Below are 12,519 nucleotides of genomic sequence, written 5' to 3'. Positions count from 1 at the left end.
TTCTTCAAAATCTTATTGACAATTATTATTATTAAGAATTTATTTTTTATGAAAAACTTACATTGGGATAATACTCCATCACAAGCAAATATTCCATACGTCCATCTGCAGTGACTCTCTCATCTCCAACTATAAAGCGAGCAATGTTGTCATGTTCCATCAAAGGCACTCTGTAAATGTTTTTTTCGTTTATAAAATTCTGACGGTTTGCAAAAGAAAACACTTTTACAGCAACTGGACGCTCATCCAAGGAACCTTTATATACTGCTCCATATCGACCCCGTCCAATCAGCTGTAAGTTTGTTTTTAAAAAAAGGCAAGGTATTAATTCATATTGAAAGTGAACACTTAAATCTTACTATAATACAAATCAATATGGTAATGCCACAGCTCTCTATTGGTTATAGTTTATAGCATTATCAAGAAACTAGTGAGCTGAGAATGTAGCTCAGTGGTAGAGCATTTGCCAAACATGCACAAAGCCTTGGGTTCAATCTTGAGCACCACAAGAAAACCAAAAAAGAAACTACTAAAGTCTCTATGTGATATAACTGAGGATGCTGATACCTACTCTAGTCTTTTCCAAGGTAACAAGTATAAACTATGGATAAAATTAAAAACAAAAACCAAAAAAATATCTTAAAGTCTTGGAGAATAAACAAAAGCAGACAGATTCTAGGAGTTATCAAAGGTGAAAAGAAAGGAATGGTATGCATTGAACTGCCCATTTTTATAGATTTTTAGTTTGAAGGAAGGTTGAAATCATATGTACTCAATGAAACTAAAACAGTGAGAGGAAAACTCTCTTTTTTGGCCCGAGGAAAAAGTGGATACAATCTAAAGCAACTAGAGCTGTTGGAAAGTGAGGGGAAATCCTAAAAGCAGAAAGCCATGAAGGAGAACGGGACGGGACAGAACAGGACAGGACCACCCAATAAATGCATGAGACAGACACTAGGAATAAAATTGTGAGTCAAGCTTCTGTTCAAGAGACAAGTTTATAGTTTATGTCCAGTTAATAGCTTACTAATACAACAAAAATTAGTACATGATGGAATAATATCAGGGTTTTCACAATATAACAATCACAACATCTAAGAGACAATAAAAAAATCACTCAGTACTCAACAAACCAGAAAAAATGTAACCTATGCTCTTAATCTTCGACCTCTGGGGATTTTTTTTTTTTTTTTACTAAAACTGGTTTTGGATTAACTATTATTTATTTAAGAATATTTGCTCTGCATTTTTCTTTCTTCCTTTCTTTTTTTTTTTTGCCTGTCCTGGGGCTTGAACTCAGGGCCTGGGTAGTTGTCCCTGAGTTTTATTGCTCAAGGCTAGCACTCTACCAACTGAACCACAGCTCTACTTTTAGCATTTTTAGTAATTTATTACAGATAAGATTCTCACGGACTCTCCTGCCTGGGCTGGCTTCAAACTGCAATCTTCAGATCTCAGCCTCCTGAGTAGCTAGGATTATAGACAGGCAGGAGCCACTGGCATCTAGCTTATATAATTATTTCTAGACAAAAAGTTAAAGCGGACTACGATTTTAAAAGGTATATCAAAACATATTACAAACAAATCTTGCATAATATTCCATGTTTTAATTGCTATTTCTTTCATCTAGTAATTTGGTATTTTATTGCTCATTTATTAGCCATCTTCTTTTGTGAATTTTCAGGTACTCTCTATATTGTATATATAATTTTTATATATTCATAATATAATACATATTATACGTATTTATATACGATATAGTATACACATATATAATTAACAAAATTTATATTATATATAGAACATATTTATATAATACTTATATATGTTATTTTATTTCAATTATTTTTGGTACTGGTCCTGGGCACTATCCCTGAGGTTTTTTGCTCAAGAATGGCACTTTACCGTTTGAGCCACAGCTCCACTTTCAGTTTTTTAGAGGTTAATTGGAGGTGAAAGTTTAACAGACTTTCCAGTTTGGCTTCAAACCACACTCCTCAGATCTCAGCCTCCTGAGTAGCTAGGATTACAGGTATGAGCCAACCAGCACTCAACCCTCTTTTGTCTATTTTTATTGTTTCATTCATATTACCTTACACCAGTTGTTTATCAATTCTTTCCTTCTATTTTGAACTTTAAAAAAAAAATTGACCTTTTAACTTTGTTTTTATGTTTTTCTTCCAAAATAAAAGGTTTTAAAAATGATTTAGACAAATCATTCATATGGAATAATCCCTGATTTGGAGTTATCCTTATCAAGTAATTTGTAATAAAAAGCATTAAAAACTCAGGATTAATAAGACTTCTAAAATAGTGTCTGAGTAGTTGGTGATAAGTAGCCCATAGTATGAGAACAGCCTTACCTCCAACAGTTTCAAATTATCTAGGTCAAGAGAGGGCTCTGATGCTGCTGCCTCCATCATGTTCATACTGTGCAGACCTTGTTTGCGGTCTCCTATACAACAAGACAAAGCAGTGACTACATGTGGTTTCCCTAATACAACAACCTTTATCACATTTTAAAATACTAGAGTTTAAAAGAAGAGAATCAGAAGGGAAACAAAGTATTTATTAAACTAGGAATCATGGATAAATTAAGATACATAATAAACAGTGTGAAAGCTGAATTCTGTGAATTGCTTCTATCAACAGTGAGTTTGAAATCCTAAAAGACATTGCAAAAATTTCAAGATTACATTAGAATCACTTAACAGAATAAATGGATGCTTATACCCTAAATGTCATCAAACCTAACATTTAATTAGAACTGATTATAGACATTTGCTGAGGACTTATTACCTTTTTTAGATGTAAAAATAGCATTATGGTTATGTATTTTTAAGTCCTTATATTAAGTATTTATGGATCTATGTTATACAAAATAACTCAGTGGCATGAAAAGAGGCACTGAGTGGGAATGCAGAGAAATAACTCCAACTGTTATCACACATGGGTAATATCAGTCGGAGTTGGGTTACGGGTATTTTATGTAAGTTTGTAACTTTTGGTAAAAAGTAGGGGAAATAATTTGGTAAAAATGATGGGACACAAGTGGTGTTGGTTGTTTTGTTTTACCTGTCAACATTCGGTATCCGAAGCATAAGGCAACTACCAGAACAGCTAATACAGAGACTGATGCCAAGGCAATGATTATTGTCTCATCTCGGTTAAATGAATGAGGTGGACCTAAAAGAAAACAAGTTTAAAAACACTGTTATCCTTTTGCTTTTCAAAAGCATTATGTTAAATATAGGCAAAGTGTCTTTTAGAAAGGCTCTATTCAAATTAATAATGTTTTCTGAGAAATAAATTGTGACCATTTCAAAATTAGGTATTTTAATCATATAGATTACCTTATATAGACTTCAAATACTGAAACCCTGTAAAGTGTGCCCCTAATTGCTGGACTATCAACAGCATAGACAGCATATTCTTTAGAATCACATTTAGTTCTAAATTCTAGCTCTGAACTACTTGTTGAGTGGACTTCAGCAAATCATCTCACTTTCTATGCTTCAATTTTCTCATTTGAAAAATGGGACTCTGCACCTCACAAGTCAGTTGTGAGACACAGATGGGAATTCCAATGGAAAGCATGTACAATGGAAAGCATATAGTAGCTACATAAATGACATTCTTTGATGCTGATGTCAATATTATGGAAAAAAACATAGCTTTGAAGGCAATTATATCTAAATTGGCTTCTTGAAGCTTAGTTTGTTCACTTGTTAACATGACCATGGGAAAATTTCTTCCTGTCTGAGTCTGTTTACTCATTTGCATATCTAAATTACACTGTTATTATAAACATATGAACATTTTATGTTCTATTCTATGGGTCAGATTTGTTGTTGGTGTTGTTTTGTTGAGATAGCCCACCGTTGGCCTCAAACTTATAAATGTCCTGCTTCAGTTTGCCTCAGTGTTAAAATTACTGGCATGCAACTACCAGGCTGGCTTCGATCATATCTTATCAAAGAAGATATCATTTAGGATGGCTAGCTATAAATTACAACATATTCATAAAACAGTAGGTTAAGATACAATAACTCTCAATTGTGATAAGCAGAAAGAATTCAAAGCATCTGATGTAGAAAAAGAGAAAACTTGGAGAACATACAGCTTTCTCTATGGAGAAAAATGGAATTGTTTTGAGTAGCTACAGGAAGTAACTAGTTTCAATAGTGTATATTCAAAACAACAATTTTTAGTACATTTAATACAATTTAAGGCCTACAAACAGAACTGTCTAAAATGGAATGAATTACTCTGTGACATAGCTATTTATAATTCTACTGGGTATTATTAAATGTTTGGTAATACTGATCAAACACTGAGCTTGATTACTGCTAATATCTTTATTTAATTATTCTTTATACTCAAATTAAAATCAACTATACTGTATTTTAAAATTTTCTTATTTTGGACATTATAATTACATGTTGTATTCAAACTACAACACTCAATGTGAAAGTTAAGAGTTTCTGGGGTTCCTTTTTTAAATGAATTCTTAGCCAAATTAAGCTAAGAATATAGCTTAGCTGTGAAGTGTCTGCATAGCATGGTAGGCCCTGGGTTTAGTCCTCAACATCACCAAAAAATAAAAAATAAAAAAAAGGAAAGAAAATACAAAACAAGACCAAAATTCATTTTTCTACATTGAGATACTAGCATGGCCACCATTTAAAACAAGAGAATAAGTGTTGGCAAAGCCAGGCACTCAACTGGTAGCCTGTAATGCTAGCCACTCAGGAGGCTAAGATTTTTAGATTGTGGTTTGAGGCCTGCCAAGACAAGAAAGTCTGTGAGACTCTTACCTCCAATTAACTACCAGAAAAGCCAGAAATAGAAGTGTGGCTCAAGTGGCAAAGCACTAGCTTTGAGCAAAAAAGCTCAAGGACAACTCCCTGAATGCAAGCCCCAAAACTGGTGAATGTACATGCACACGCACAAGCACATGCACAACACACACACAAAGTGTTGGCAGATTGTGGAGAAACTAGAACTTCCATACATTGTTGGGGAGGATATAAAATGATATAGATGCAGTGGAAATCAATTTGTGAACGGATCTTCAAAGATATAATCAGAATTTCCATAGTCATATTCCCAAAAGAACTGTAAAAGTGTTCAAACAAATCATTTGTACCAACATTCATAGCATCACTATGCTTAACAGCTAAAAGTAGAAACAACAGAAATATTAATGCAATAACAAATATTAAAGTAAGATGTAATATTTCCACAAAAAGGTTTCATATTCTATGATTCTATTTATATGAAATATTCAGAACAGGCAAGTCTTTAGAGACAAAAAGCAGATTAGCAGTTGCTAGGGATGGGGAAAGAGGGAAATGGTAGTGAATTGCTTATTAGATGCAAGGTTTCCCTTGTGGAGTAACGAATGTGTTTTGGAACTACCTAGAGATAATGGTTGCTCAACGTTGTGAATGCACTGAATGGAACATTTTATCATGGCTAATTCTGTTATACAAATTTTATTTTAAAAAATCCACAAAAACTCATTTCAGAATTTGCTAAACCCAAAAGAGAAATTTTATTTTTAACACACACAATTAAATAATTTATGGATCTTTAATAAAAGACACTAAGTATTTTATATGCTTACTTATCATGTGTTCTTATAGTCAAAACTGACAGTCAAATACAGCATTCTCCCTTTACCCAGGGTAATACATTATAAGGGTCCTAGTAGATACCTGAAACCACTTATGGCACCAAATGCTATATAGTTGGTTCTCCTTATTTGTGGGTTACATATCTGTAGACTTAAACCAGCTACAGGTTGAAAGTATTTGGGGAAAAAAATCCAGAAAGCTCCAAAAAGCAAAAGTCAATTTGCCATGCAATGAATCCACAAACAATGCTAAACTGTAAGGCATACCTTACTGTAGCCTTCTGCATTTGCTCTTCCTTTCTTCAGCCTTTTTTTTTTGTTTTGGTTTACTTTGAGTCTTGTTTGTGTACTACATATTTGGACTTATTGTAATTGTGTCTGCACTGAACTTATGAGGACCCTTTTCTTGTCATCATTTCCTAAATAACATGGCATAACATTCATACAGCATTTACAACGTGTTAAGTAGTAAGTATAACTTAGAAGTATATGGGATGGCATACAAAGTTTATATGTAAACATTATGCATTTTCATAGTAACATTTTTCAAGTATATATATATATACATATATATACTTTTTTTTTTCTTTAGGACATACATGTGATTGGGAATCAATTGCACATAACAAATTCTTTGGTTCTTAGCTACAGAATTTTTTCCACTAGAACTTTTTGCATTTGTTTATCTCATAACAAATTCTTTTCTTGTGCAGGTCCTGAGCTTTTGTGTTCAAAGCTAGCATTCTACCACTTGAGCCACACTTCCACTTCTAGTTTTTTGCTGGTATGTTGGAGTCTCACTGACTTTCCTGCCCAGGCTAGCTTTTAACTACAATCCTCAGATGACCTTCCAACTAGTTAGGATTATAGGTGTGAGCCATTGATTCACATAATGAATTTATTTTTTGGGGGGAGAGGTCCAGTCGTGGGGCCTGAACTCTGGGCCTGGGCGCTGTCCCTCAGCTCTTCAGCTCAAGGCTAGCGCTCTACACTTGAGCCACAGCGCCACTTCCAGCTTTTTCTGCTTATGTGGTGCTGAGGAATCGAACCCAGGGCCTCAGGCATGCAAGGCAAGCACTCTACCACTGAGCCACCTTCCCAGCCCTCACATAAATGAATTTTAAAGGCTGAATATAGACTGACTGCAGACTATAGTCTGGCATTATGACTAAGAATTTTTGTTTTGTTGCTTGAACTTTTGGTTTCCTATCTAAAAGTTCATGGCCAAATTCAGTCCTGAAGATGAGAATTCTAGTGTTTTCTTTTAAGAATTCTGTTTTGGACTTGTTAGTTACTTCATTTGACTAAACTTATCATTCTTAGCACTTCTTTTGAATATTTTTAATTTAGTCCAAACAATCTTTGTTTTTGTTGGTACCAAGGATTAAACGAACTCAGGGCCTCAGCCACATCCCCAGTCCTTTGTATTTTCATTATATTTTGAATAAAGTCACACTGTTTATTTGCCTGGATCAGATTGAACCTCAGTCCCATTATTTATGCTTCCAACACAGCTGCACAGACAGATGTGAGCCACCAGGTCCAGCCTTTAACTTCTTGGGATGCAAGTCCCACTATCTTTTTGCCTAGGCTATCCTTGAGAAGTGAGGCTCCTGATTTCTACCTCTCAAGGAGCTAGGATGACAGGAGTTAGATTAATTATAGCCAGGTACCCGTGTGTGTGTGTGTGTGTGTGTGTGTGTGTGTGCGTGTGTGTGTGTGTGTGTGTGTGTTTCTGGGACTGAAGCCATAATCACATACTGTGTGTGTGTGTGTGTGTGTGTGTGTGTGTGTGTGTGTGTGTGTGTGTGTGTGTGTGTGTGTGTTTTTCTGGGACTGAAGCCATAATCACATACTCTAGCACTGAATTATACTCATAACCCGTGTCTATGTTTTACATGTTTTATTAAAATTGCTTCTCACAGAAGAAAAAAACTAGGTTTGGAATGTGGCTTAGTGGTAAAGTACTTGCCTAGCATGCATGAAGCCCTAGGTTTAATTCCTCAGTTCCACATAAACAGAAAAAGCTGAAAGTGGAACTGTGGCTCAAGTGAAAGAATGCTAGCCTTGAGCAAAAGAAGCTCAGGGACAGTGAGTGCTCAGGCCCTGAGTTCAAACTCCAGAACTGGTAAAAAGAAAAAGAAAAAACTATAAGGAAATACACTGAAACATTGGCAAGTTTTTATGACTTCCATTATACATGTTAACCTAAATTTTCTAAAACAAATGTACATTATTTTTTATATATAAAAGAACTTGTTGGCTTCTAGGAATAAGCAACGTAGTACCAGTTTTCATATATGATCTGTGTCCTTTACAATTTATTTCAGCTGCAAATTTTTGCTGTTTCATCATTCTCAGAGTCTGACAGTATAGAAATGTTGGTATTAGATACAGAAGACTTGCTATGTCAGAAACAAAATTTCTACTTAAACTTCTTATCAAACAAAATAAATAATAACCTATTTTCCTTCATCTACAAAATCTAAATATAGCCCAGACATCTGACCAACTGCACAATTCTTTCATATTGTCCCTTTAGAATTCCAGTTTTCATTAAATGACTAAGCAGCTTATGAAAAAGATAAGCTAGTGTTCTCTGTTCCTTATTTCCAAATATTAAGAAATACGATTAATAAAATGGGCACATAATAACTCAAATCTATTAAATCATCAACATCAGGATAATCAAATGATTTCCTTAGAGTGAACTGAAGAAATACAGAAGGGAAGGGTAATAAATTGTTTAATAGATATTCTAAAAAACCAGTGGTAGAGTGCTTGCCTTGCATACATGAGACCCTGGGTTCAATTCCTCAGCACCACATACGCAGAAAAAGCCAGAACTGGTGCTATTGGAAGAGCCAAGTCCAAAGCCCAAGCCCCACGACCGACAAAAAAAAAAGAACAATTAAACTCTTTTATATAGTGCAGGTTACTGAAAAGCAATACAGACACACAGATGAGCCTGAAATGAAATCAAAATGTCTGGGATACACTTTATGAGCAGAAGCTTAGGGTTAATACTGAAGTTAACAAGAAAACTGCAAACACATTTTGGCACCAGTGGCTCACACCTATATCCTAGATATTTGGGAGGCTGAAGCCAGCCTGTGTATACACTCATAACCCCTTCTCAACCAACAGTTGGACATCCTAATTGATTGGGAAGACTGTAATTCCAGGACAGCCCAGGTAGAAAAGTCCTCAAGAGTTCATCCCATAAAACAATATGTACATGGTGGAATGTGCTCGTCATCCTACATATGGCAGGAAGCAAAAAATAGATAAATTGCAGGTATGCCCAGGCAAAAAAACCTGTCTCAAAAATAACCAGTGCAGCAGGGTGCTTCTGGCTCACACCTGCATTCCTAGCCACTCAGGAGGCTGAGATCTGAGGATCGCAGTTCAAAGCCAGCCCAGGCAGGAAAGTCTGTGAGACTTTTTCTTCCAATTAACCACCAGAAAACCATAAGTGGCCCTGTGGCTCAAAATGGTAGAGTACTAGCCTTGAGCAGAAAAGCTCAGGGACAGCTCCCAGGCCCTGAGTTCAAGCCCTATAACTAATTAAAAACAACAACAGTGTGAAAGGGCTGAAAGCACTTGCCTAGCAACTAAGGCTCTGAGTTCAAACCCAATACCAGCAAAAAAAGAAAACTCTATACAGGTTCTATAAAGAATAAATACAGTTGTAAGTCAAATACAGCAATGTGTATTCAAAAAGCGGCATATTCATCATTATCTAATATATTAATGACTGTTAATGATGTCTCTAGATTAATCAGCACAAAAATATACAACCATTTAGATTTTCTTCTACAAAAAAAAAAATCAAAATTTTATTGTGTAAGTCAATAAACCATGGCACTATCTCTAATATAAATGCAGCCAGAGTCTTCCTGGACAGTATCTATGGGAGTTAAAAAAACAAAAGCTGACAATTTAAATAAAAAGCCATCTAATCTGAAGTAGAATTTAATAAATTTTGTGGCCACTATATGTTTACCAGGAAGGAAACTCAAAATACCTAAGATGACAATTGCCAATCTTAAGAATACTAGTTGAATACTGGGTGCAGGTGACTCACACCTATAATACTAGCTATTCAGGAGGCTGAGATATATGGATCACAGTTTGAAGCCAGCTCAGGTAAGAAAGTCCATAAGACTCTTATCTCCAATTACCACCAGAAAACCAGAAGTGGTGCTGCGGTTCAAAGTGGTAGCCTTAAGTGAAAAAGCTCAGGGGCAGTATCCAACCCCTGAGTTCAAGCCCCACAACTGACTCAAAAATAAAAATAAAAATAGTAGTTGAGGGCCAGGCACTGGTGGCTCACGCCTGTAATCCTAGCTACTCAGGAGGCTGAGATCTGAGGATCACGGTTCAAAGCCAGCCCGGGCAGGAGAGACCGTGAGACTCCTATCTCCAATAAACCACCAGAAAACCGGAAGTGGCGCTGTAGCTCAAGTGGTAGAGCGCTCGCCTTGAGCTGAAGAACTGAGGGACAGCGCCCAGGCCCAGAGTTCAAGCCCCACGACCAACAACAACAACAAAAAAACAGTAGTTGAGCAGTAAGTAGGTAAAGGTTGTAAAAAGTGTAACTGATATGTTTCAAAAGAAGATAAATGATGATTTTCTCTAGCATATGAGACAAGTAACTTTGAATAGTATCTGTTCCTGTCCATGTCAAATATAAATAAACTGTAAGAAATATTACTGGTATATAACTGTGGACACTACATTCTATATAAATTTTTAAAACAAAAATGAGGAGCTACCACTTACAAGTGTTGAATAGGGATGTGAAGTCTCTGCCTTCAACTTGACTTAACTGCTGAGCTGGACAAGAAAAAACATGTATACCAGGAAAATTTCTTTAGATATTGGGCTATACCAGCTGGATTTTTGAAAAAGGCAAATTAGAGAACTGTATTATGTAATTAATATAGGTACAATTTCTTTAACAAATAAGCTTTGTATTTCTCATTGAATATTTTAAAGTTATCCAAACAATTCATCTCTTTACTCATCCCAAACTAACCAGTTCCTATCAGTACCAATGAAAAATGATTAGTGCATAAAAGCAAAAAATTTTGGAGACAAAGCAAACAAGTACCTAGCAATTAAAACAAGTTTAAACTTCAACTATTTTTCATGATAAATACTCATTAAAATATTGCACATTTTTCTTGCTTCCTTAAACTAAATATATTGGAGTAATTATCTATAAGACTGTTAAGTCATTACTTTGGATATAAATTAGTCTCACTGATTCTCTCTGGGTCTATTAGAGATTTTCAGATTGGGTCCAATATCCCCATCTCAATCCTTGTTATGTCTTTTCAATATTGTCAATGTGCTTGCCTTGTTTTATAATCTAGTATGGTCTTTAAAAATATACAGCTCATCAGCAGGGCACTGGTGGCTCACGCCTATAATCCTAGCTACTCAGGAGGCTGATACCTAAGGATCTCAGTTTAAAGCCAGCCTGGGCAGGAAAGTCTGCGAGACTGTTATCTCCAATAAACTACTCAAAAAAGCCACTTCTAGCTTTTTGCTGGTTTGTTGAAGTCTCACGGACTTTCCTGCCCAGGCTAGTTTTACACTACAATCTTCCGATGACTTCCCGACTAGCTAGGATTATAGGTATGAGCCACTGATGCCTGACTCACACAACAAATTTTAAAGGCTGAGTAGGCTGACTATAGTCTGGCATTACAACTAAGAATTTTTGTTTTGTTGCTTGAACTTTTGGTTTCACATCTAAAAGTTCATAGCCAAATTCAGTCCTGAAGATGAATTCCAGTGTTTTCTTATAGGAATCCTATGTTTTGGACTTGTTAGCCACTTGTTGTGGCTCAAGTGGTAGAGTACTTGCCTTGAGCAAAAGAAGTTCAGAAACAGACCAGGCCAGAGTTCAAACCACAGGACCAGCAAAAACAAAACAAAACAAAACCCACTTACCTTATTAAAAATCAATGTAAAGTGTGAAAAAAAAAGCCTTAAAAACCTAAAATCTCACTGTATTTGAGGTTGGTATAATTTGTGGAGGGGAAGGGAAAAAAACAAATAGTTTAAATAGGGATACAGTTGGATCCATTGCAACAATGAGATGAACAAGTCGTTATGTGGAAAAACGAACTTTACAACTTTGGTGGGGGGGGGGGGAGGATTGGGTGGGAAGTCAGGGGGCAGGATGGGAAGGGATGGGAAGGGAAAACAAAGGAGGAGGCTACAATGATTGATAAGAAATGTACTCATTATCTTGCCCATGTAATTGTAACCCCTCTGAACAGTATTTTCACAATAAAAAAAAAAGGGGAAAAAAAAAACCTAAAGGACTTTCCTATAAACAATTGTGGAACAATTTTGTAACATCTATCTTGGTGCTCACAGGGATTTTAGAGCATTCTCTGGTTCCCAGGTATGTACCAAACACATAACCCATTACTGTGTGTATCTTCTTATTCCTCAAACCTCTGTCACCCATATTAGAAACCTTAGTGACATACTTGTTTCCATTTAAAATAGAAGGTTTGGAGAAAATACATCTATTTTAAAAGAATTATGTGGTACTATAAAACCAAGACTAGAGAGTGACCCAAACTTTGTATCTAGTATGTGTTCCCCACAAATTCCTATGCTGAAGCCTAAATTTACAGTGCAATATTATTTTGAAATAACGCCTTTGAGAAATAATCATGTTTATGAAGAATTAGGAAATGTACCTCTGCCTCTGCTCTGTGCCATGTAAAGAAATAATGAGAAGATGGGTCATCTGAAGATCAGGAAGTAAGCTCTCACCAGACACAGATCTGCAAGCACCTTCAGCTGGACTTCCCAACCTCCAGAATTAAGCCACCTAGTCTATGGTATTCTGC

General features: G+C 35.8%; 1 protein-coding gene across 2 annotated transcripts in view; it reads right to left on the bottom strand.

Moving 5' to 3' along the window:
• Bmpr2 (bone morphogenetic protein receptor type 2) overlaps positions 1–12,519 on the bottom strand; it is a 152,186-nt gene that overhangs the window by 33,463 nt on the left and 106,204 nt on the right. For both annotated transcript variants that reach the window (XM_042666941.1, XM_042666940.1), the window contains exons 5-7: positions 3,076–3,186; positions 2,364–2,455; positions 62–292 (exon numbers count right to left, since the gene is read on the bottom strand). In XM_042666941.1, coding sequence (XP_042522875.1) covers positions 62–292; positions 2,364–2,455; positions 3,076–3,186 — 434 coding nt within the window. The remainder of the gene's footprint in view (positions 1–61; positions 293–2,363; positions 2,456–3,075; positions 3,187–12,519) is intronic.

Source organism: Dipodomys spectabilis, unplaced genomic scaffold (assembly GCF_019054845.1).
Source record: "Dipodomys spectabilis isolate Male_0828 unplaced genomic scaffold, ASM1905484v1 ptg000373l, whole genome shotgun sequence".
NCBI lineage: Eukaryota > Metazoa > Chordata > Mammalia > Rodentia > Heteromyidae > Dipodomys > Dipodomys spectabilis.
This window is presented reverse-complemented; position numbering and strand designations above follow the sequence as displayed.